The 25,407-nt window shown below is 43.0% G+C and overlaps 2 protein-coding genes across 4 annotated transcripts in view; one reads left to right on the top strand and one right to left on the bottom strand.

Moving 5' to 3' along the window:
- Positions 1 to 9,484, bottom strand: part of RBBP4 (RB binding protein 4, chromatin remodeling factor) — a 19,563-nt gene extending 10,079 nt beyond the window's left edge. Inside the window, exons 1-3 of the mRNA XM_047793074.1 lie at positions 9,330 to 9,484; positions 8,605 to 8,752; positions 5,411 to 5,556 (exon numbers count right to left, since the gene is read on the bottom strand). Of these exons, the coding sequence (XP_047649030.1) occupies positions 5,411 to 5,556; positions 8,605 to 8,752; positions 9,330 to 9,345 (310 nt within the window). The 5' untranslated portion in view covers positions 9,346 to 9,484. The remainder of the gene's footprint in view (positions 1 to 5,410; positions 5,557 to 8,604; positions 8,753 to 9,329) is intronic.
- On the top strand, positions 8,816 to 25,407 carry ZBTB8OS (zinc finger and BTB domain containing 8 opposite strand). 3 transcript variants are annotated; one of them, XM_047793075.1, is made up of 7 exons: positions 8,816 to 9,060; positions 16,338 to 16,362; positions 16,637 to 16,758; positions 16,967 to 17,049; positions 19,344 to 19,396; positions 21,485 to 21,521; positions 23,868 to 24,055. In XM_047793075.1, exons 1-7 carry the CDS (start codon positions 8,850 to 8,852, stop codon positions 23,952 to 23,954), a joined length of 618 nt encoding a protein of 205 aa, XP_047649031.1. In that variant the 5' UTR covers positions 8,816 to 8,849; the 3' UTR covers positions 23,955 to 24,055. The 3 variants fall into 3 exon arrangements, with proteins under 3 accessions (XP_047649031.1, XP_047649032.1, XP_047649033.1); XM_047793076.1 differs by lacking the exon at positions 8,816 to 9,060 and adding an exon at positions 9,618 to 10,247 and having other exon boundaries at positions 23,868 to 25,407; XM_047793077.1 differs by lacking the exon at positions 8,816 to 9,060 and adding an exon at positions 9,618 to 10,251.

The raw sequence follows: 25,407 nt of genomic DNA, 5'->3' as shown, positions 1-25,407 counted from the left end.
ATATTCAATTATTTCATCAAGATTTAGTAAGTTTATTATATATAACTGACACAAAAGACTAAAGATTACTTCTGAAACCAATTCCCCAAATAAGTTGCTAAAAATAAACCTGTTGCTATGTGAAGATCTTGGTAGCAGAGTCTGAAGTAAAATTTTAAACTTATTTTCAGGGCTTAAAATGTGACCACAGCCAGGCTAAATCCAATATAAACATATAAATTCTTTTTAACATCAAAACAAGCCTAATCCAGTTTTTAGTTCTTTCATTTTGAAAGTTCAACGATTTTTTTTTTTTGGCTTAAGGGCCATACCTGAGGTCTATGGAAGTTCCCAGGATAGGGGTCAAATCAGAGCTGTAGCTGCTGGCCTACACCACAGCTCATGGCAATGCTGGATCCCTCGACCCACTGAATGAGGCCAGGGACTGAACCTGTGTCCTCATGGATGCTAGTGGGGTTTGTCACCACTAAGCCACAAAGGGAACTCCGAAAGTTCAATGATCTTTTGAAGCTATCTGTCATCAATTACCTCAAACCAATTATAATAGTTCAATCTGAGAGTCCAGCCCATTTCATCTGAGAGCAAAGAAGCTGTCTACCTAACAACCACCCAAGAAACTGTAAGAGACATTAGGCTATATTTACTTCCACCATGAAGACCATATGGAGAGCACCTGCCCCCTTTTAAGCACCAAGCTTGTTCAGTCATCTGAAGATGATTTGGAGGAAGGAGAGGTAAAAGGAAAAGGAATGGGAACTGATATGCTATGTTACCATAGAGCAAATTACATAGTCACACAAATATATCATACCATTACTGGTATTTTTTCATAGTTCCTCTATTATTAAGCATTAGTAAAGGGGCTAAAAAGTATCATCGGGACATAAAAGCAAATTGTTTTGATGCCACTCAAAATACTCAGTTACCAGAAAAAGCCTGGAGTGTGTATGTTAAAAGATGCCATTTCAGGAGTTCCCTGGTAGCCTAGTTGTTAAGGATTCTGCATTATCACTGCTATGGCTTGAGTTCAATCCCTGGTCTATGAACTTCCACATGCTGAGACTTATATGTGTAACCTAAAAAAAAAAATACAAATGAATCTACATACAAAACAGAGACAGACTCACAGACAGAAAACAACCTTATGGTTACCAGAGGGGATGGGACAAAAAGTGGGAGTATGGGATTGAGAGAGACAAACTACTGTACATAAACTAGATAAGCAACTAGGATTTACTGTATAGCACAAGGAATTATAGCCATTATCTTTTGCTTTGTTTTTTTTTTTTTTGTCTTTTGTCTTTTGTTGTTGTTGTTGTTGTTGCTATTTCTTGGGCCGCTCCCGCGGCATATGGAGGTTCCCAGGCTAGGGGTCCAGTCGGAGCTACAGCCACCGGCCTACGCCAGAGACACAGCAACGCAGGATCCGAGCCACATCTGCAACCTACACCACAGCTCACGGCAACGCCGGATCATTAGCCCACTGAGCAAGGGCAGGGACCGAACCCGCAACCTCATGGTTCCTAGTCGGATTCGTTAACCACTGCGCCACAACGGGAACTCCCATAGCCATTATCTTTTAATAACCTATAATGGAATATGACAAGAACCCTCAATGAGCCACTATGCTGTACAAATGAATCTAACACAATATTGTAACTCAACCACATTTAAAACTACAACAAAAACAGTGAAGGAAATGGATCAATCAGCACATAGCATTACAAAAAAAAAAGGAGTTCCTATCACGGATCAGTGGTTAACGAATCTGACTGGGAGCCATGAGATTGTGGGTTTGATCTTGGCCTCGCTCAGTGGGTTAAGGATCCGGCGTTGCCGTGAGCTGTGGTGTAGGACGCGGACGTGGCTCAAATCACGCATTGCTCTGGGTCTGGCATAGGCCAGGGTCCACAGCTCCGATTAGATCCCTAGCCTGGGAATCTCCATATGCCACGGGAAGCAGCCCTAGAAAAGGCAAAAAGACAAAACAAAAACAAAACAAAACAAAAAAAGCACTAAACACTTAGAAAAAGTGGATTCCTATTCCATACTTAAAACCTAAACAAATACCAGAAAAATTACAGTTTGATGGTCAAATTATAAAAGTACCAGAAAACAACAGCCAACTATTTAAAAAGCTTGGAATGAAGGCCTTTCAATGAATGGCAAAATCTGAAGGACAGCAGAGAAAAGTCTTTTTGTTTGTTTTTGTCTTTTGAGGGCCAAACCCGTGGCACATGGAGGTTCCCAGGCTAGGGGTCTAAGCAGAGCTACAGCTGCCGGCCTACACCACAGCCACAGCAACACCAGATCCAGGTCGAGTCTGTAACCTACACCACAGCTCATGGCAATGCTGGATCCTTAACCCCCTGACCCGAGACCAAGGGTTGAAGCTGAGTCCTCATGGATGCTAGTTGGGTTTGTTAACCACTGAGCCATGACAGGAACTCCAGGAAAGTTGAATAATTAAAAATTTATAGCTTCTAAACAGGACTCAAGATTATAAAATATACAGGGGAAAAAAAATCACCTATAACATATTAGTCGGAAATAACTTACTTCACAGAGTGATAACTCCAAAAGAAAAAATGAGCAAAAAACCAAAAATAAGCAGCTTAAGAGAGAGACCAACAAAATACAATTGTTTTCTGGCTGCGCCTGTGGCATGTGGAAGTTTCCCAGACAAGTTGCAGCTGTGACTTGTGCCACAGTTGTGACAACACTGGATCCTTAACCCGATGTGCCACAAGGGAAAATCCTAAATATTTTAAAATAAGTCCAACATTACGAATAACTTAAAAAGTAAAGTAAGAGTGTAGTATTAAGTGGAACTTTGGCAAGGGCATAGAGAAACAGACACCAATACATCTGCTATTGGTGAAACTGTGAATCTTTTTTTGCTGCTTAGGGCTGAACCTGTGGCATATGGAGGTTCCCAGGCTAGGGGTCCAATAGGAACCACAGCCGCTGGCCTTCGCCACAGCCACGGCAATACCAGATCCAAGCCACGCCTGTGACCTACACCACAGCTCAAAGCAACTGCCGGATCCTTAACCCACTGAGCGAGGCCAGGGATCAAATCCTCAACATCATGGTTCCTAGTCAGATTCGCTTCCGCTGTGCCATGACGGGAACTCCCTCAATCTTTTTTTAAAGGGCACCTCAGCATTACCAATTATATTTGAAATGCTCTTGCCATTTCATGAGCATTCCACTTTGATGTACGTACAAGAACTGTTTTTGAAGTCAAAAAACTGGAAAGCACTAAAATGTTAATTAAGTAAGGGATAGTTAATTACACATAGTATATAGCCATCAAAAGGAGGCAAATCTTCATATGTTCACACAAAGATATCCAAGACACATCAGGTTGGAAATGCATTTTTTGTGCTGTATTCCCAGTGCCAAGAAAAATGACAGGCATACAATAATTTGAATGATTCAATAAACGAGATAGATTTGTGGGGAAAAGGGGTTCATGTTATTTTATATTTGCTTTGTAACAAATCAAAAGATAATTTATTACATTACCACTCAGAATATTTGTGTCTAAATAACCAAATTCCTATTTAAAGATAGATATTATCCACACTTAATAAAATGGAAAGACTCAGACAAGCTAAATGATTTACCTTCAAACTGCACAGCTAGAAAGTAACACAATAGGGTCTCAAGCCCTAGTCTTCTGATTCTTTTTTTTTTTTGTCTTTTCTAGGGCCGCTCCCTTGGCATATGGAAGTTCCCAGGCGAGGGGTCCAATTGGAGCTGTAGCCGCCGTCCTACATCAGAGCCACAGCAACACGGGATCTTAGCCGCGTCTGCCACCTACACCACAGCTCACAGCAACACCGGATCCTTCACCCACTGAGCGAGGCCGGGGATCGAACCCACAACCTCATGGTTCCTAGTCGGATTTGTTAACCACTGCGCCATGATGGGAACTCCTAGTCTTCTGATTCTTAAATTCAGTTGTCCCCCTCTATCACTGATGCCTACCCAGAAGATAACTGCAGCAACCATACCCTGTAGTTCACACACTGAGACAGTGACACAAAGTTATGCTTGCTGACCTTTATCCCAAGAACTTACTTTGCATTCCGTATCACCCTAAGCTAAATACGGAATGATCAAAGGATTAACTGTACATTACAATCCTGGCACCTGGAACCCAAAATAACTTAAAATGATGTATTCTGCTCATCAGGAAAAGTCTAAGAAACATTACATTTTTTTTTCTTTTTTTGCTTTTTAGGGTGGCCCCTGCGGCATATGGACGTTCCCAGGCTAGGGGCCTAACCAGAGCTACAGCTGCCAGCCTATGCCACAGCAACGCCAGATCTGAGCCGCATCTGCAACCTATACCACAGTTCAGGCAACACGAGATCCTAACCCACTGGGCAAGACCAGGGATCAAACCCGCATCCTCTTGGATACTAGTAGGATTCGTTTCAGTTGAGCCACAACGGGAACTCCCCAAACATTCATTTTTTTAGAGCACAGATCTCAATGCTGAGAGCCTATCTTCTACCTCTCAGTAATAATTTGAGTTCAAAGACAACAATAAAGGAAACTTATTCCCACCTCTTCTAAAAGGAAAAAAGCATTTAATGAACAGTTAAACCCTAAGGTTATCTTCTAAAAATAGGATATAATTAAACACTCATTTAATTTTTATATACCACACAGCATGCCATGGTTAAATCATTTCTACCATTTAAACCTGGAAAGGTTGATGTAAGCCAGTGTTTTTTTATTTGCTCCTGTAAGAAATCTTGTGAGACATATCTTTCGGACATCCAGGTGAAATTCTAAGACCAGAAACATCCTCTACATTTGTTTATGCACGCTATGTATATCTCCCATGCTGAGAATGTAAGCACGCCCAGCAATAACAGAGTGGATTTTTACTTCTAGAAATTTTCCAACTACCAAATTTAGTTGAGGAAGATTTGTAGATAAGGTACAGACCCAAGTACGCATTAAGTATTTCTTCTTCTTCTTTTGTCTTTTCTAGGGCGGCACCCAAAGCATATGGAGGTTCCCAGGCTAGGGGTCTAATCAGAGCTGTAGCCACTGGCCCGCGCCAGAGCCACAGCAACGTGGGACCTGAGCCGCATCTGTGACCTACACCACAGCTCACAGCAACACCAGATCCTTAACCCACTGAGGGAGGCCAGGGATCGAATCCAAAACCTCATGGTTTCTAGTCGGGTTCATTAACCACTGAGCCACGATGGGAAGTCCAAGTATGTCTTCTGAAATATATACTACAAAATCAGGCCTTCCAAAGCTTAATAACTTGTTTCTAATTTGAGAGACTACTTCTTCAAACTACACACTTTTTATAATTCAAAGATATGAAAAATATAACCCACACACCATTCCTTCTTTTCACCTTTAAGACTCCTACCTCCTTTTTCACTGTCATAGTGTGAAGCATCAAACTGAGCATCATCATTAGGGAGCTGCACACTGGCTATCACAAGGTGGTTTTGTTCATCCGACGTGTGTGTCCCCAAAACCAGTCGATGAATACTGAAATCCTTTCCTTCTGGTCTGTAATAGCAACACAAGGTCAATATTCAAGTTAGTAACACTGGGTCCACAAAGTCAGAAACATACATGTATGCAAAGGGCACTAACTACAACCAAGTTTTGAAGGGAAGAAGTGATTAAGACCCACATTTCCTACTTTTTGTTTCTGCTGGTTTTTTCCCCCTTGGTCTTTTTAGCGCTGCACCTGTGGCATATAAAGTTCCCAGGCAAGGCAGCCACAGCAACACCAGGTCTGAGTTGTGTCTGTGGCCTACACAGCTCACAACAATGAGGACCCTTAAGCCACTGAAGGAGGCCAGGAATCAAACCCACGTCCTCATGGATACCTAGTCAGGTTCACTACCACTGGGCCACAACAGAACTCCCGTTTCCTACTTTTACCTTGCACAGAGCTGAGTGAAAGGTCTATGTAGCACTTAATTTTGTAAGTATTTCTTTCTTATCTTTTTAAAAAAAATTTATGTATTTATTTTTTTTTGGCCACACCAGTGGCAACGCTGGATCCTTAACCAGCTGCACCACAGTGGCAACTCCCTGTAAGTATTTCTTACCTTGACCAAATAGTTATAATTACTTTGAGGGAAAAGTTCAATGGAATAAAATATGAATTAGGAGTTCCCTGATAGCTCAGCAGGGTAAAGATCTGGCACTGTCACTGCTGAGGCATGGGTTTGATCCCTGGCTTGGAAACTTTTGCATGCTGCAGGTGTGGCCAAAACATAAATAAATTTTAAAAAATATGAAATAACTACTCACCCTTTACAAGGTGGGAAAGAAAACCATTGCTGGGTATACTAACACTTTAGGTTACTTCATCAGGTTAAGGAAGAAAAGGAAAAGGAAATACTATAAAGTAGCAAGCTACTAAGATAACAGCACAGATTCCAGCCTTGGGGAGTTTGGTCTTGTTCACTACTTTGTAAATCTAGCTAATCATATTATGAAAAGCTTAAAAAAAAAAGATTCCACAATGATTTTTAGTAGGTATGAGGTGGCTCATATTCAGCACAAGAATACGGTATATCTGGAATCACCAACTATTTCTCAAGTATTTTGCCACAAGTTCCTGGGTGGTTTGAACTATTGAGAACTGACAGAAATGATGCCACTTTCCCTGAACTCAAGTAATTCTGATTATCAGCTGAATAATGTGAACTACTGGTCATGATAAAGCAGCTTCCAACTCTAAATTCCTAAGTACTTATTAACATATGTAGGACAGGATTCCCCCCTCCCCCACTTTTTTTGCTCGCTTAGGGTCACACCTGTAGCACATGAAGTTCCCAGGCTAGGGGCTGAATCAGAGCTACAGCTGCCAGCCACAGCCACGCTCTGAATCTGAGCCACATTTGCGACCTACACCACAGCTCACAGCAACACTGGATCCTTTAATCCACTGCCAGGGGCAGGGATTGAACCCACATCCTCATGGATACTGGTTGGGTTCGTTACTGCTGAGCCACAACGGGAACTCCAGATTTCCCCATTTTTAAAAAGTTACTACGAAAGTAGCATGCTCATTAAGTTGGCAATGAAATTTCTATAAAATTTCTATTACTTGTTGAGCTGAAACGTAGGCCAACAACCACATTCTACAAATATCTTGACTCAAAAGACCCGAGTTCTGAAGGAACCTAGTTATTTAGCATACATATAACTTTCAGCTGTTACTCTGAACACCAACAGTTTTGTAATAAAAAATCCATTATTCCCCCAGGCACGTTCAGTTTGTTAAAGCTTTATACTACTTAAAGTCACTTTCCTCTTCGCACTGTCACTTCCCACTGAAAGCCTTTCCTGATATTCCAAGTTGAGATAATTTTCCTTTCTCTGATCATTTTATCTTTGCCACTTTCATAATTATACCTGCCTATTCACTAGACTTGAAAGCAGGTACCATGTCACATTTACCTTTGAATTAACTAACTAGAAAATACCACTGACTGCCGAGATTCAAACATTTTGATGTAAAAACTGAACTCATCCTGATAGTTTCTGAAAGCTGACAAGTTTTACATTACCATTTGGTCAACTACAGCTATAATCCCACTATTCAATTCAGTGTTAGGAAAAGAAAACATCTCCCACACTGCTGGTGGGAAAGCAAACTGGTGCAGCTATTATGGAAAACAGTACGTAAATGCCTCAGAAAACTAAGGATAGAGTTACCATATGACCCAGCAATCCTACTCCCCAGTATATATCCAGACAAAACTATAATTCAAAATGATACATGTACCGCTATGTTCACAGCAGCATTATTCACAATAGCCAAGACATGGGAACAATCTGACAGATGAATAGATGTGGTACATATATACAATGGAATACTACTCAGCCGTAAAAAGGAAGAAATAACGCCATTTGCAGCAACATGGATGCAATTAGATGATCATACTAAGTGAAATCAGAAAGAGAAAGACAAATATCATTTATACTGGAGAATCTAAAATATGACAAACCTATCTACAAAACAGAAACAGACTCAGACATAGAAAATAAATTTGTGGTTGCCAAGGGGGTTGGGAGAGGGAGCAGGTGGTGGGGGTTAGCAGATGTAATAAGCTAGTCTACACGGAAGTGGTAATAAACAAGATCCTACTGTATAGCAAAGAAAATTATATTCAGTGTCCTAGGAAAACCATAATGGAAAAGAATATATATCCAAAAAAAAGTGTACACAGGAAACTGTGTGATTGGGTCACTTTGCTATACAACAGAAACTGAAGAAGCATGGAAAATCAGCTGTACTTTAAAAACATAACTGAATCACTTTGCTGTACAGCAGAAATTTACACAACATTGTAAATTAGTACCTCAATAAAAACAAGTAAATAAAAAGAGAACATCAGTATGTTCTCTCTTATATGCTAAACTGCAAAATAATTTTACATTTTGCCTTACTTTCTGGCCTAGAAAAAAAATGTCACCAATAGGCTTTGATCACGTGTCCTCTACGGGTGACTGGAGAGAGGAAAACAGGGAAAATCAATGTGAGAAATCTACACTGAGGACACAACAAAACAGCATTCGAGAGATTCCTATCACCTGGTTACATCTGGAAGCCACTGTGCAGTTAGGCTGGGCCACTCCAGAGCATGGGTCATCACCAAATCGTAAAGAAAAGGGGTGTTCTTTTTCCATATTTTGTACTCTTCGTTAATCACACGTTCTTCTACTGCGTCATCAAAGGCTGCTAAAAAATTAAAAACAAATTAAGTTAGCGACCACAAACGGAAACCGAGTAAACACTCCCAAAGCTACCGTCACGGCTCCTGAATCCTGATTCTGAAATGGAGATTAGTCTAGATCTCCCCGGAGGTGCAGGCACCACCACTGCTCTCCAGCTTCGCCGGGCGGGAACTGCTCGGGTCATCTCGACCAGACACTCCGTTAGCCCTTCGGGCGACGGCGCCCGCCGTCGAGCGCACAGAACCGACGGGGAGACCGAGCACCGACCCCTGCGGGTAGGGAGAGCGGCCGGGAGGACCCGGAGAGAGGCAGGTAGACCGACGGGGAGCGCGGGAGGGACCAAACCCCCCCCGCCCCCCCCCCGAGGCCACCACGGCCAGCCTCACACCGCTGCGCCGGGCCTCTGCTCCAGAGGGGCTGGCGCGCCATGAGCCCGCCCCGCGGGGCGATTTTTCCTCACGCCTGCGATGGCGGGGACGGCCCTAGGCAGAGTCCGGCCTGCCCCCACCGTTAGGCCGCGTTGAGGCCGCGGCGCAAGCCTGACTCCTCCCGCCCTCCTGGGGCGGCCCCGGCACCCTCACCTTCCTTGTCCGCCATGGCGTACAGGCAAGCCGGGGGGATCCTGGGGCAGAGCGTTGCGAGAGGGGCGGGGAGGCTGCGAGCGCTCCTTCTGCGCGCGCGGCCTCTATTGTTTCCTGCTGCCCCTGCGTGAGGGCCGACTCGCGCACCTTCGCGCCAACATCGGCCAATCGGAGTGCGCCGAACGTCGGTGTGGGCGGGGAAGCCGCGATCGCAGCCTATCCAGACGCGCGGAGCAGCTTGCCTCCAGGCCGAGGCGCGCGCTCTGCCCCTGCCCCCACACGGCCCCGAGCCGACGTCCTCCGATCACGCGCGCGCGCTCGCGCGCGCGGGAGTAGTAAAAGTGCACCCGCCCGGGGTCACGTGAGAGGTTTAGTCCGCACGCTTTTGGGGGCAGCCATTTTCGTGAAGGGTGTTAAGCTAGCGACCCCTTCAAAGTAGTACTTTAGATGGGAAAATGTAGGATGCTTTCGGGTCTAGTTATCTATTGTGGGGCTAGGCGGCAAGAAAAGGCCTCTGTCATTCAGATCGAAAGGTGTCTAATTCGTGTCCCTTATTCCACGTCCTCCAAATTATTTGTTCCCTTAGTCATAGGAAGAACTATTAAGCAAGAGCAGAAAATGGGTCCTTCGACTTTTAATGATGTGCTCCAAACCCTGGGACACAGAACGGAAGTCTAGAGGGATTAACTACCTCCCAGAGAATGGAGCCCTGGTCCTTTAAGGGTGTGCCAAGGGGCGGAGTCTAGAGCGGAAGTTATAAGTCAGGGCCGAAGTCCAGCTGAAGAAGGGCGGAAGTTGAGTTTGGGTCCAAAACCACAATCATGGCGCAGGAAGGGGAAGATTTTAGAGATTACAATTTGACTGAGGAGCAGAAGGCGATCAAGGCCAAGTATCCTCCAGTCAATCGGAAGTACGAGTGTGAGTAGGTGTCTCACTTCTCTCATTGCCTGGGGCTTCTGGCCTCGCCTTCCACTTTGTCCCATACGGTGCTTCCGGCACGTTCCCTTTTAGTCCTGTTTGTCTCTTCTGTGCTTGTCCCGCGGATGCTGAAGGGAAAAGCCACCCGGTCTGAATCGGAAATCTGGGCTTCCACATTTAGTCTTTTGAACTTTTTCTACGTGTGCCTATTCATGCTTACTTTGTGGGAATTTTATTGGTGTATTAATTCTAAAGACAACCGTGTTTTCAAGCGTTTGCGGAGTTGTCGTCTCCTTGTATCTCCAGTGGTTAATAAGAGTGTGGCTAGGTTAGGGAACTGAAAGCTCTCAGTAGGGAACTTCTAACTTGGTGTTTTACCTGTATCGTGTTAGTAAAAAGACCTGGTTTTGCCATATTTAGTTAAGTGACTTTAGGCAAATCATAATAACCTTTCTTTGCATTCACTTCCTTCATGTGAGGGATAATTGAGATAAAAATAAATGTGAAAGTGTAGTGCAGACTCTGAAGTTCTATATAAACCTTAAACTATCATCCCTAAAGGTGGCTGTGGTCTGGGAAGGACTAATCTGACTCTAATTTCCTTGCTTAAAATATTTCATTAAATTCCCCTTGTCTTCAGTATAGAATCCAACTATTTACCATAGCTTACTAGGCTTAGTTCTTTCTGGACCCTGTATGTCTCCCTATGCTCATTTTTCTCTCACTTAGCAATTTTTAAAAATTACTTTTAATAGGTCCTATACATGATGCCAAATTCAAAAAGTACAGGGAGTTCCCACTGTGGTACAGTGGGTTAAGAATCTGACTGAAGTGACTCAGGTTGCTCTGGACGTGCAGGTTGGATCCCCAGCCCAGTGCAGTGTGGAAACCAATCCGACTAGGAACCATGAGGTTGTGGATTCAATCCCTGGCCTGGGAACTTCCAGCTCTGATTTCTAGCCACCTAGTCTTTGTCTCCAGATCAGCCATTCTTAACATTTTCTTATATGTACATGTAGAGATGGACATTTAGTTTAGTTAACCACTTTCTAATTAATGGACATTTATGTTTTTATTCTTTTACTATTGGAAACAATGCAGCAGTGAGTATACTTGTACATCCATTGCTTGGCACCTGTGCAAGTATATCTGTGGAATGAATTTCCAAAAGTTACATTGTTTTGTCAAAAGGCAACTGCTTTTTTTTTTTTTTTTTTGCCCTCCCCTTGAGCCTGTGGAAGTTCCTGAATCAGGGATTGAACCTGAGCCACAGCAGCAGCCCAAGCTGCTGCAGTGACAATGCAGGATCCTTAATCTGCTGAGCCACAAGGGAGCTCCTGCATTTTTAACTTCAGCAGTTATTGCCAAATAGCTCTCCATTGAAGTTGTGCCTGTTTATACTCTCCCCAACATCTTTTCTCATACTTTTGCCAGTTTTCTGTTACCATACTTTTTGGTCTTTTCCAGTTTGTTGAGTGTCTTGTTACACTAATTGCATTTTTCTTACTATGAGTGAGGTGGAACATATTTTAGTATGTTTGGAGCTATTTGTGTTTCCTTTTCTGATATATATATTCTTTTTTTTTCTTTCTTTTTTTATTAGGGCTGCACTTGCAACATATGGAGGTTCCCAGGCTAGGGGTTGAGTCCAAGCTACAGCTGCCAGCGTACACCACAGCCACAGCAATGCAGGATCTGAGCCATGTCTGCCACCTACACCACAGCTCATGGCAATGCTGGATCCTTAACACACTGAGTGAGGCCAGGGATTGAACCCGCAACCTCATGGTTCCTAGTCGGATTCGTTTCCATTGCACTACAACAGGTACTCCTATATTCATATTTTTTAATCCGTTTTTCTACTGGGTTGTTGGTCTTTTTTACTATGTAGAAATGTACTTTTTAAATTTTTTTTGGTTTCACGTGTGGCAGAGGAAATTCCAGGGCCAGGGATCAAACTGGTGCCATAGCTGCAGCCTGAGCCACGGCAGAGATAACTGCTGGATCCTTACCCACTGTGCCACAAAGGAACTCCTATTACCCCTTTCTATTTTTATTTTTTGTTTGTTTTTTTTGTTTTGTTTTGTTTTGCTTTATCTAGGGCCGCTCCCACAGCATGTGGAGTTTCCCAGGCTAGAGGTCGAATCGGAGCTGTAGCCACCGGCCTACACCAGAGCCACAGCAACGTAGGATCCAAGCCACATCTGTGATCTCTACCACAACTCAGGGCAACGCCGGATCCTTTAACCCACTGAGCAAGGCCAGGGATTGAACCTGCAACCTCATGGTTCCTAGTCAGATTCTTTAACCACTGCGCCACGATGGGAACTCCCTATTACCCCTTTTTATAGCTTCTGTGATGTCATACTTAGGTCTTGCCTACTCTGAGGTTGTAAACTAATTCTCCCATGTTTCCTTCTAGTGTAATATTCCTATCTATATAATTCAATGAACTAATTTTTTTCCTAATGTAACACAGTCAGGCATACATAAAATCTGTTCAGAGCACAAGATAGCACAGTGGATTTTAATGTTACAGAGTGTGAAAAGTTCACTGTTAGAGCTTCAAATTCCACATTGCAAATAACCTTTAAAAATCTACCATGTTTCTAGTTTTGGGGTAGTAGCAAGGAAGACTATACAGTTTTTGTTTCTCTCTCCACTCCAGCTACTCTGCTCCTGTATAGTTTTTTTTAGGCTGTTAAAATACTCTTTTCCTTCTACCTCCTGCATATGTATCTGTCACGTTGGATTTTATTTAGGTACTTTAACTAAACTGTCATATTGCAATACATTGAAAAGTCAGACATTATAAATATTCGCAGGAGTTCCCATTGTGGCTTAGTGGAAACAAATCTGACTAGTATCCCTGAGGATATGGGTTCAGTCCTTGGCCTTGATCAGTGGGTTAAGGATCCAGCGATGCCTTGAGCTTGTTGTAGGTTGCAGGTGAGGCTTGGATCTGGGGTTTCTGTGGCTGTGGTGTAGGCTGGCAGCTGTAGCTCTGATTTGACCCCTAGCCTGGGAACTTCCATATACTGCACCTGTGGCCCTTAAAAAAAAATTTTTTTTTTTGCAGAGATGCTGAACAGTGCCACTCTTCTCACTAAACTTTTTGGAAAATACAGGTTTTTTTTTTTAATTAAAATATGTAATTTATGTTATACTATGAGCTTATTTTTATTTTATTTTTAATTTTTTTTTTGTCTTTTCTAAGGCCACACCAGTGGAATATGGAAGTTCCCAGGCTAGGGGTCTAATCGGAGCTGTAGCCACCAGCGTATGCCAGAGCCACTGCAAACTACACCATCGCTCATGGCAACGCCAGATCCTCAACCCACTGATCGAGGCCAGGGATTGGACCCACAACCTCATGGTTCCTAGTAGGATTTGTTAACCACTGAGCCACGACGGGAACTCCGATGAGCTTACTTTTCAATGAATGAATAAGTAGTTAAATTTTTTTTTTCAGCTAAAATTTCTAGTATGGGAGTTCCCTTTAGGCTCAGTGGTTAACAAATCCAACTAGGAACCAACCATGAGGTTGCGGGTTCAATCCCTGGCCTCGCTCAGTGGGTTGGGGATCCGGTGTTGCGGTGAGCTGTGGTGTAGGTTGCAGACGCAGCTTGGATCCCGCATTGCTGTGGCTCTGGCGGCTACAGCTCCGATTAGACCCCTAGCCTGGGGACCTCCATATGCCGCAGGAGCTGCCCTAGAAAAGGCAAAAACACACACACACACACAAATTTCTAGTATGGTTAAAATTGCCAGATAGAACCCATATAAACAAAAAGCTCTTTGGTGTCCTCGATAATTTTTAAGAGAGTAAAGGCTTCCTGAGACAAAAAATTTGAGAACCACTGCTCTGTAGCAGTCTGTCATTGTCTTTTTAAATTGTCTTTTTAAAAATTGAGGTATAGGAGTTCCCATCGTGGAACAATGAGGTTGCGGGTTTGATCTCTGGCCTCACTCAGTGGGTTAAGGATCCAGCAGTGCTGTGCAGGTCGCAGATGTGGCTCAGATTTGGTGCTGTGGCTCTGGCATAGGCTGGCAGCTGTAGCTCTGATTCGACCCCTAGCCTGGGAACCTCCATGGGTGCAGCCCTAAAAAGTAAAAAAAAAAAAAAGAGAGAGAGAGAGAGATAATTTACATATAGTAAAAGCACTCATATCTTAAGTGTAAAGTCCAGTGAGTTTTGATAAACAGATACATCTGTGGAACCAACACTCCAGCCATGCTCTAGAACATTTCCATTGTCCTAGAAAGTTCTCCTTTCCATTCAGTCCCCTGCCCCTTTGCCTTGAGGCAAGTACTGCTCTGACTTCTATCACCATAACTTGCTTTTGTCTGTTTTAGAGTTTCATATAAGTGGAACCACTCCATATAGATTCTTCTTTGTCTTTACTCAGTATCAGAGATAAATACACCTAGGAGTTCCCTGGTGGTGCAGTGGGATAAGGGGTTACCACTGCTGTGGCTTGGGTGGCTGCTGCTGTGGCCCAGGAACTCTTGCTTGCTTCAGGCCTGGCCAATAAAAAAAAAGAGAAGATCAACACAGACATTAAAGTGTTTAGTGGAGTTTATTCAGTAACTACTGACAGTAAAGGAAAGAGCCGAGCTCTTTGGATTTGTGCAAAGGTGATTGGGTCTTTTAAGGGGGCAATGAGGGACGAAGTGAGAGCAGGAGGGCTTAGTAGAGACCAGGAAGTGAAAAATTACCAGAGCTTGGTCAGTGTAAAGTCGATTAGGCCAGTAGTGGTTGCTAACAGGCAGTTATCTAAGTTAGGATTCTGTCCTCCCACAGAGACTGGGAGTCCTTCCCGATGATTACATTTCAAAGGAATGGCCTCCAGTCCTTGAGAAAGACACTTCTCCCTTTCTCCAGACAGATAAATATTCACAACCATAAGCCCTTTTTAGTAAATTCCCCAAGAAGGGGAGGTCAATGGCCTGTTGTCAGGTGCTGACTAGAACAGACAGTAAATTCTCCTGCCTTGTAGAGCTTTCTCTGGAAGGCATTGCAGTGGCACCAGGGTGATCCTAGGAACACAGCCTTAAGCTGCTAGAAGTCCGGCTAAAGTTTGGTCAAGTCTCTCAGTGCAGGGGGTTTGGATGGAGTTATTATTTGCTGAGAGTTGTCCTGTTTTCATTTTTTGGCCGTGTCCTTGGTAGAAGTTCCCAGGACAGGGATTGATCTCGAGCCACAGTAGTGGCAATGTTGGATCCTTAACTGCTAGCCTACCAGCTACTCCTTCACTGAAAGTTTTTGAGATTTATGTAAATGCATATATCAATAGTTCATGCCTTTTTTTTTTTTTTTTCTTTACAGTAGAGGGAAGGATTTTTTTATTATTTGCAACAAGTGAGAACATTGATTGGGGATCTTTCCCAAAGTTCTTACTTCTTTATTGCTGAGTAGTGTTGTGTTATATGCCTCAGTTTATCTGTTCTCCTGACAGACATTGGGTTTTTAATTTGGGAGAGTAAAATTGCTGTGAACATTATGCTGTTTTTTTCCTTCTGTTTTTTAGGGCTACACCTGTGGCATATGGAAGTTCCCAGGCTAGGGATTGAATCAGAGCTACAGCTGCCAGCCTACACCACAGTCAACAGCAGTGCCAGAACCGAGCTGCATCTGCGACCTACACCACAGCTCATGGCAACGCCAGATCCTTAACCCACTATCCCACAGCAGGAACTCCCTCAGCCCACATTTTGTTTTTCCTCAAAGATGATGATTGTTATTCCTGTTGGTAATGATCTAGAGTTATTTTTCTGTGATTTTTTTTTTTTCGCTTTTTATGGCTGCATCTGTGGCATATGGAAATTCCCAGGCCAGGGGTTGAATCATAGCTGCAGCTGCCTGCCTACATCACTGCCACAGCACATGGAATCTGAGGTGCATCTGCAACCTACACCCCAGTTCACGGCAACGCCAGATCCTTAACCCACTGAGGGGAGCCAGGGATCGAACCTGCATCCTTATGAATACCAGTCGGATTAATTACTGCTGAGCCACAATGGGAATTCTTACTTTCCTGTGATTTTTAGGTTTAGTTATTTATAAGTATTTTTCTCTCTCTCCCTCAGATTTGGATCATACAGCGGATGTTCAGTGAGTATACCTGGAGTTTATGCCTTTGACATCATATGGTTAAACTCCGAAGGCTAACGTTTTAATCTTGATGTCCCTAGTTTTAATTTTTCTCCTATTTTGGTTCCTTTAGAACATGAAAATGGTGTCTTTAATACTACTTGGTTTCAGTGTCCTGAAATTGATTGAGGCCTTAGGTTTTGTATTTATCATGTTGATTTTATTTTGACTTTGCTGTCAAGTTTTCCCTGTTGCAGTGAATTATTTTACACAGAGCATGAATGTATTTCTTTAGGTTACATGCCTGGGGAGATACTCTGGAGGAAGCATTTGAGCAGTGTGCAATGGCCATGTTTGGTTACATGACAGATACTGGAACGGTGGAGCCCCTCCAAACAATGGAAGTAGAAACCCAAGGTAACCAATATATTCACAAGGAAGAAATTGTTATACAAATGTTCAGTATTTACATAATTTCATTACATGTTCACAGGAAGAACAAAATTGATTATGAGCCTGTTCTTTCAGCTAGTCTAAACAGTTCATTGTGCTGTTGAATTCAAATGAATTTTTAGAGACAAAAATTATTAAACATACTTTTATGATTCTTTTTGATTCTGCGTAGGAGATGACTTACAGTCTCTTCTGTTTCACTTTTTGGATGAATGGCTTTATAAATTCAGTGCTGATGAATTCTTCATACCACGGGTAAGCAAAAGTTCTTCTTTTTTACTGAGCAAATGGGTTCTTAGTCTATATTTTCGAATGAAACCAGTGATTTAAAATAGAACAGGTGGAGTTCCTGCTATGGCACAATGGGTTAAGGACCTGGTATTACCACAGCTGTGGTGTAGGTTGCAGCTGCAGCTTGGATTTGATCCCTGGCTCAGGAACTTCCATGTGCCATGGTGCAGCTAAAAAAGGAAAAAAAAAAAAGACCATGTGAGGAGTTCCTGCTGTGGGATCTTGGGAGCGCCAGGATGCAGGTTCAGTCCCCAGCCCAGCACAGTGGGTTGGGGATCCATCATTGCCACAGCAGTGGCTGGGTTGCAGCTCTGGCTCAGATCTGATCCCTGGCATGCAGGGCAGGCAGAAAAGAAAAAAAAAAAAAGAATATTTGGGGGGAAAATAAAAGGAGTTGCTGAGTGGCTCAGGGGGTTAGGATCCAGTGTTGTCACTGCAGGAGCTTGGGTTGCTGCTGTGGCATGGGTTTGATCCTTGGCCTGGGAATTTCCCCATGCCATGGGTGTGACCTAATAATAATAATAATAATAATAATAAAAAGAAATTTTACATCTGATGCAAAACCAAGGCATACAGATACCCAAGATAATGATTTGCAGAAATTATAATGACCATAGGTGCTTCTTTTTTTTTTTTTTTCTTAATCCCCTGCACCACCAGGGATGGCACTTCTTGATTAACCTGAGTTTGCCTATGTATGTGCATTCTGTATTTATTTTTTATTTTATTTTTTTGGTCTTTTTGCCTTTTCTAGGGCCACTCCCTCGACATATGGAGGTTCCCAGGCTAGGGGTCTAATCAGAGCTGTAGCCGCTGGCCTACACCACAGACACAGCAATGCCAGATCTGAGCTGCGTCTGCGACCTACACCACAACTCATGGCAATGCCGGATCCTTAACCCACTGAACGAGGCCAGGGATCGAACCCACAACCTCATGGTTCCTAGTTGGATTTGTTAACCACTGATCCACAATGGGAACTCCCATTCTGTATTTAGATCTCTTTATTATGTACTTGTCACTTAATCAGACTCATGTGACAAGAATGCACCTTACTGTCTTCACTGTCTCCGTTTGCACTTTTTATGTCTCCCAAGTTTGAGCTATATGTATGTCCATCCATATGTTCTTTTTGTCTCATTTGAAATTTTGCAGCTCTGCCATGTTGGCCTAAGTTTAAAAATCAGTACATTTGGTTTACCTTAATATGAAAAAGGAAAAGCCAAATGGAGACTACTTGTTGCCATCAACCTCTAGAAGGGAACACCTCTCCAAGATTCTTGTTATCTAACGCATATATCCTGTCTTGTTTCCATAATTCCTCCATTCTCTCCCTTACCAGCTCCACTGCATATATTCTTCCAACTGGGTCATTTGTCCTACAGAGCTCAAGTGCCTATGATATTATATAAAAATAGGCTGAGAGCTTTGTCAACTATAAATAAAGCTGGGGAAAAAAAAACAACCCAACCCAGAGTGACTGAAATCCTGTATCATCCTACCCTATGTATTTTATTTTTAAGGGCCGAACTTGTGGCATATGGAAGTTCCCAGGCTAGGGGTCAAGTCAGAGCTGCAGCCCCAGCAGTGCCAGATCCGAGCCACACCTTCGACCTACACTATAGCTTGCAGCAGTACTGGGTCCTTTACCTTTGAGCGAGGCCAGGGATTGAACCTGCATCCTCATGAATACTAGTCGGGTTCTTAACGTGCTGAGGCGCAATGGGCACTGCTCCTCTAATGTATCTAATAGAAAAATTCTTTCGATTCATATTTTTAGATGGTGTATTTTCAAGAATACCTCCCTTAAATGTAAAAAAACCCTTATTTCCTTGAAATATAGTTTGTTTGTTTTTTTTGTCTTTTTGCTATTTCTTGGGCCGCTCCCGTGGCATATGGAGGTTCCCAAGCTAGGGGTTGAATCGGAGCTGTAGCCACCGGCCTACGCCAGACCCACAGCAACGAGGGATCCGAGCCGCGTCTGCGACCTATACCACAGCTCACGGCAATGCTGGACCCTTAACCCACTGAGCAAGGGCAGGGACCGAACCCGCAACCTCATGGTTCCTAGTCGGATTCGTTAACCACTGCGCCACGACGGGAACTCCTAGTTTTTCTATTTTAGTTAACATTTTAATTTTCTTTGCTGCAGAGAAGTCATATGCTATTATCTCAAAAAAGTGATAACCTAGACATGTTTCTGTAAGTGATCTGTTATGAACATATATTAGAATTAACAATTTTTTTTCCTTCTTTAGGAAGTGAAAGTACTTAATATTGATCAAAGAAATTTCAAATTACGGTCAATTGGGTAAGTTTTGAAAACCTTTTAAATAGCAGGTCATGAAAGAAGTTAAGTTATATTTTTCACTGAATTCAGTGGGCAGGAAGAAAAGCGGAAATGTTAAGTCAGAAGACCAGTTGCATCCCAGTAGGGTTTTGCAGATTAAGCTTTGCGAGACACCAAGGAGTGAGGGTTCACCTCAGCTTTGGAGGACCAGAAACTTGTTAGAACAAAGTTGATTTGGGTTGTTAAACTGGCTTCCCAGTTTGTTAATTTTTAGTACAAAAAAATATATATCATTGCTAGATGGCGCAGAGATTTGCATAAAGCCTAGCTTGGTCACGGGAAATGCTGATGCATCTTTTTTTTTGTCTTTTTAGGGCCGCATCCATGGCATGTGGATGTTTCCAGGCTAGGGGTCAAATTGGAGCTGCAGTTGCCAGCCTACACCACAGCCACAGCAACACCAGATCCGAGCTGCATCTGCGACCTACACTATAGCTCACGGCAATGCTGGATCCTTAACCCACTGAGCGAGGCCAGGAATCAAACCCGGGTCCTTGTTGGGTTTGTTACCACTGAGCCACAATGGGAACTCTACTAGTTGGGTTCCTAACCCAGTGGGCCACAGTGGCAACTCTCATCCTTTCATACAGATCCTCACACTTGGACTCCATTCAAACCAGTTCGTTCTCTTGACAAATTATACTTTTCCTTCCAGTGCTTGCAAACACTTAATCAAGGGCACTCTGATTGGATTTGGTGTTTTCCAGTTTTCTTCAGTCATTTAATGATAACTTTTAGGTTATTTCTTTTCTTTAATATTCTTTTAGGTTATTATTATTTTTTGTCTTTTAAGGACCACACCCATAGAACATGGAGGTTCCCAGGCTAGGGGTCGAATCGGAGCCACAACTGCCGGCCTACGCCACAGCCACAGCCATAGCAATACTGATCCGATCCGTGTCTGCAGCCTGCGCCACAGCTCATGCCAACACAGGATCCTTAACCTGCTGAGCAAGGCCAGGGATCGAACCTACATCCTCATGGATACTAGTCAGATTCATTAACCACTGAGCCACGACAGGAACTCCCCACTTTAGGGTTATTATCTAAAGGTTATCTTTCCCATTTTATGTTGATTTTTTTGTTTGTTTGTTTATTTATCCAGTGAGATCTTATATTATTTCCTTCTTCTTTTTTTATGGCTAAGAAAACAGGCGTGTCCTAGGGTACTTGGCTAATAAATAGTTGAACAGAATTTTAAACATTGCTCTTTCTAACACTGCTACTGCTTCTGCACCTGTGATCTTCAGCCACATTAGTGTAGGAGGGAGAGAGGTTACTCATCCCAAGTTCTAGGAGAGTCCCTTTCCAGGGCCTTCCATATACAGACCATTTTTTGAAAAGTTATAAAATACAAACCAAGTTCAGACAGTATTATACAATCTTGTATTTTGCTCTTAGGTGCTCAGACCTTTTTTCTCCAATGGGAGGTATTACTTACTTAGTTCTATACCCATGAGTACAGTGAACATTTTGAACATGCTACTCTGTTAGAACCAATATCCGTTAAACAATGTTTATTGAGGGAGTTCCCATTGTGGCTTAGTGGTAATGAACCCAACGAGTATCCATGAGGACGTAGGTTCAATCCCTGGCCTCGCTCAGTGGGTGAAGGATCCGGTGTTGCCATGAGCTGTGGTGTAGGTCGCAGATGCAGCTTAGATCTGGTGTTGCTGTGGCTGTGGTGTAGGCCCACAGTTGCAGCTCCAATTCGACCCCTAGCCTGGGAACTTCCATACGCCGAGAGTGTGGCCTTTGAAAGAAAAAAATAAAATAAATAAACAATGTTTATGGAGAATCTACCTATGTCCACTGCACTAAGACACCTTTTTTAAGAGCAACTATCTTTGTTAAGATGTCGGTTACTTTAGTCCCTCAACAGCTGTATCTGCTGATGGTCAAAGTGAAATGTATAGCTCCCTTTCCCTCCATCTCTTTTAGCTTTCTCGTATCTTAACCACATATACATGGCTTCTTTTAAAATAAGGAAAGAGAGAACAAATGTTAAATCTTGAAAATCTTAAGCATGTTTTACTTTTTCTTCTCAAGGTGGGGAGAAGAATTCTCATTGTCCAAGCACCCTCAGGTACGTTTTTAAATCCAGCCATTCGTAGCATTTTTTACTCTCTTACCGTAAAATCAGTATATGTGCCAGTTAACTTACTAGTTCTAAGACGGGGGTGTAAAGTCCTACATTTTTCTCAGACTTCTCTTACCTCTCCAGACATATTACGTTAAAACTCTTTGATTTCATGCATCTGATTTGGAGGATTAGGAGTTAGCACTTGGGTTATGGGGTTAGGTTTTTTACAGAGTACTGTGGGGCTTGAAACTCCCTTTGCCTTTTTGAACATTGATAACTTCCCCTCCAATGAGGGAGTGGGCCTGGATGTTCTCTAAGGTGCCTTCTAGCTTTTGTTCATCTCCAGAGGCTGTATTTGCCAGCATGTGTGGCTTCACTCTGTAGCAGTCAAGTCTGTTGGAATAGGGGACAGGCAGTTTTGGGTTTTTTTTAATGTTTTATGCTTTGTGGGCAGAGAGTAGTGGAAGAGCACCTACTTTTCTATTATGTTTAGCACCGAACAGCCATAGACAGCACATAAATGAATGAATGTGGTTGTATCCCAGTAAACCTATTTTTTTTTTTTGTCTTTTTGCTATTTCTTGGGCCACTCCCTCAGCATATGGAGGTTCCCAGGCTAGGGGTCTAATCAGAGCTGTAGCCGCTGGCGTACCCCAGAGCCATAGCAACACGGGATCCGAGCCGCGTCTGCAACCTACACCACAGCTCATGGCAACGCTGGATTGTTAACCCGCTGAGCAAGGCCAGGGATCGAACCCACAACCTCATGGTTCCTAGTCGGATTCGCCACGACGGGAACTCCCCCAGTAAACCTTTTTTTAACAACCCCATCCCCCACCATTTAGAAAGGAAAAAATCATTCTTAGCCTATGAAGCTGTACAAAAATAAGTGGCAGGCCGGATTTGGCCTTTGATTTGTAGTTCACTGACCACTGTATTCAGTCCAAGGAGACCCAAATTAGGTGGAAGTGACTGGGAAATCCTGTTTGCTCCCAGTAGCTTAACCTGCTGAGCCACAACAGGAATCCCACAAATTATTTTTATAATACAAATGACACGGTGGAATTCTCTTTCTTTTTTTTTTTTTTTTTTGACGCACTGTCTTATTTTATTCAAATACCAGTCTGATCACACATGGTCCAAGAACACCAAAATAATAAACCAAATATAATGACATGTTAAAAGATTGGTCTTTAAACATCATAGCCAACAATGCCACGCTTGCCTGGGATCTCTCCAGCAGAAAACCACATCAATACCTCGGTGGCCAGCAAACCATTCAGCAGAGCTTCCTTAGCTGTGAGCTGTTTGAAGCTACCAGTTTGAGCACTATTTTTGTTGTTGTTGTTGTTGTTGTTTTGTTTTTTGTTTTTAGGGCTGCACCCGCAGCATATAGAAATTCCCAGGGTAGGTAGGGGTTGAATCAAAGCCACAGCAACGCCAGATCCTTAACCCACTGAGCAAGGCCAGGGATCGAACCCGCATCCTTATGGATACTAGTCGGGTTCGTTTCTGCCGCGCCATGGCAGGAACTCCTTGAGTTTGAGCACTATTGACTCTTATTCAGGCTCTGAATAGCTGTAGGGATCTCAGCAGGGGTTGGAGGAACCAGCTGCACCTTGGCATAGCACCAAAATGTGATACTTCTCTGTGAGGTTACAGACACACTGGGCCATGGATCTAAGAGTAAAAGTCCAGTGCTGTGACTGGCTGGCTGGATGTCACCTGCCCGGAAGCAGAATTTTCTTCTTAAGTATATTATGTTTGAAATGCCTATTAGATATCTAAATGGATAGAGTTCCCTTGTGGCACAGCAGGTTAAGGAGCCGGCCATGTCCCTGGCCTGGGAATCTCCACATGCCATGGGCCTGGCTAAAAACAAAAAAGACTCCTAAATGGAGATGTTGGATAATAGGCATTTGTCTGTAGGATAAGTGTCTCAGGATGACCGCTGAGTTCCCAGGGTCCAGGATAGACTGCAAGGAAGAAGTCTCGAGAAGGAGCCCTGAGCCAGACAGTGGGAAAGCTTTGTGTTCCTGGATTCAGCCCATTTGATAAGTGAAAGAACTATGCCCAGAGAGGTCAGCAGCTTCCATATCCGGGTACAAACAAAACCAGGACTATAGAATGCTCCATCTCCTGAGTGCTTTTTCTGCTGTGCACATCTGCCTCTCATTTTTATTGGATAAGTGGATAGTACCATACTGATTGGGTAACTAATTGTTTCATGTGAGCTTTTCCGAGTAACATTAAAATTTTGATTTTATGCCAGTTGTTGTTAGAGTTAATGATTCTGATTGCAATGTCCTTTTTTTTCCCTGTTTGTTTTTTCTTTAACCCCAACTTTAGGGAACTGAAGTCAAAGCAATAACATATTCAGCAATGCAGGTTTATAATGAAGAGAAGCCAGAAGTTTTTGTGATCATTGACATTTAAGATACAAAAAAAGAGACTCCTCTGAAGAATTTTTTTCCTCTTCCTTTTGAGAAGAAACCATGATATAAATTCTACAGTATCTATTAAGATACATAGTTATACAGAACAGAAATTTTTTTTTCTGTCTTTTTGACATTTCTTGGGTCACTCTCATGGCACATGGAGGTTCCCAGACTAGGGGTCGAATCGGAGCCACAGCCGCTGGCCTACATCAGAGCCACAGCAACGCGGGATCCGAGCCACATCTGCCATCCACACCACAGCTCACGGCAACGCTGGATCCCCAACCCACTGAGCAAGACCAGGATCGAACCCGCAACCTCATGGTTCCTAGTTGGATTCGTTAACCACTGTGCCACGACAGGAACTCCCTAGAACAGAAATTTTTAACTTAAACCATGATTTTCATGGGAGTTCCTGTTGTGGCACAGCAGAAAATGAGTCTGACTAGTGTCCATGGGAATGCGGGTTCAATCCCTGGCCTTGCTGTGGCTGTGGTGTAGTCTGGCAGCTGCAGCTCTGATTTAACCCCTCGCCTGGGAACTTCCATATGCTATGGGTGCAGCCCTAAAAAAATTTTTTTAAAAATGTAACTTTCAGAAATGGAAAATTAAGGTACAGTCTTGGTCTGTTATCCAAATATTTACATTCTAAAGAATTCTTCAGGTAACAAGTATGGCTCTTCAATTATTAATTTCCTGCTATAGCAGCAGGAGCCTTTCACCCTTCCGATGGAATGCAAGTCCTCCAGAGCCTGGTCCTAAGAAAGATCATTGATGATAGAGCAGCCTGGGAGAACTGAAGCCCTTGTGCTCTTATCAAACACAGTCTGAAAAAAAAGGAATTTGAGAAGTCCTACAACCAGGATTTTGCTTTTCTTCCAAATTGTTAAGACATATATTTTCTATATGTACATTAGAAGAGGTTGTATTTAGATTGCCCTGTGGAAAAGGGCCATCATATATTCCAGTTGGTTTTTTAAGATGAAATACTTATATTTGAACAATTGGAAGGCTTCTCTAGAAGGAACCCTGATTTGTTTTCTCTCACTTTTTTTTTTGTCTTTTTAGGGCCACATGTGCAGCATATGCAGGTTCCTAGGCTAGGGGTTGAGTCAGAGCTGAAGCTGCTGGCCTACACCACAGCCACTGCAATGAAGGATCTGAGCCACACCACAGCTCACGGCAGCACCAGATCCTTAACCCATTAAGCAGTGCCAGGGATCGAACCTGAGTCCTCATGGATAATAGGTTCATTTTCACTGAGTCGTGACGGGAACTCCCTCTCATGTTTTTTTTAAGCACTGATGTATTGATACTTTCCAATTTTCCCATAAGAGAAAATTGATGCACATGCAAATGGGCCCTTCTTTCAAACATGTATATTACCTACGTTATATGTACAAACATATTAGGTATGTACATGTATATAATACAAATGTTATCTATATATA

The sequence above is a fragment of the Phacochoerus africanus genome, chromosome 8 (assembly GCF_016906955.1).
Source record: "Phacochoerus africanus isolate WHEZ1 chromosome 8, ROS_Pafr_v1, whole genome shotgun sequence".
NCBI classification, from domain to species: domain Eukaryota; kingdom Metazoa; phylum Chordata; class Mammalia; order Artiodactyla; family Suidae; genus Phacochoerus; species Phacochoerus africanus.
This window is presented reverse-complemented; position numbering and strand designations above follow the sequence as displayed.

What these genes read in the sequence shown, in the direction of transcription:
- ZBTB8OS (XM_047793075.1), top strand. Translation starts at nt 8,850, where the DNA reads ATGGAGATTAGTCTAGATCTCCCCGGAGGTGCAGGCACCACCACTGCT. An exon ending in GATCATACAGCGGATGTTCA is followed by an intron (nt 16,363 to 16,636) that starts GTGAGTATACCT and finishes GTATTTCTTTAG; the next exon opens with GTTACATGCCTGGGGAGATA. An exon ending in TTCAAATTACGGTCAATTGG is followed by an intron (nt 19,397 to 21,484) that starts GTAAGTTTTGAA and finishes TTTCTTCTCAAG; the next exon opens with GTGGGGAGAAGAATTCTCAT.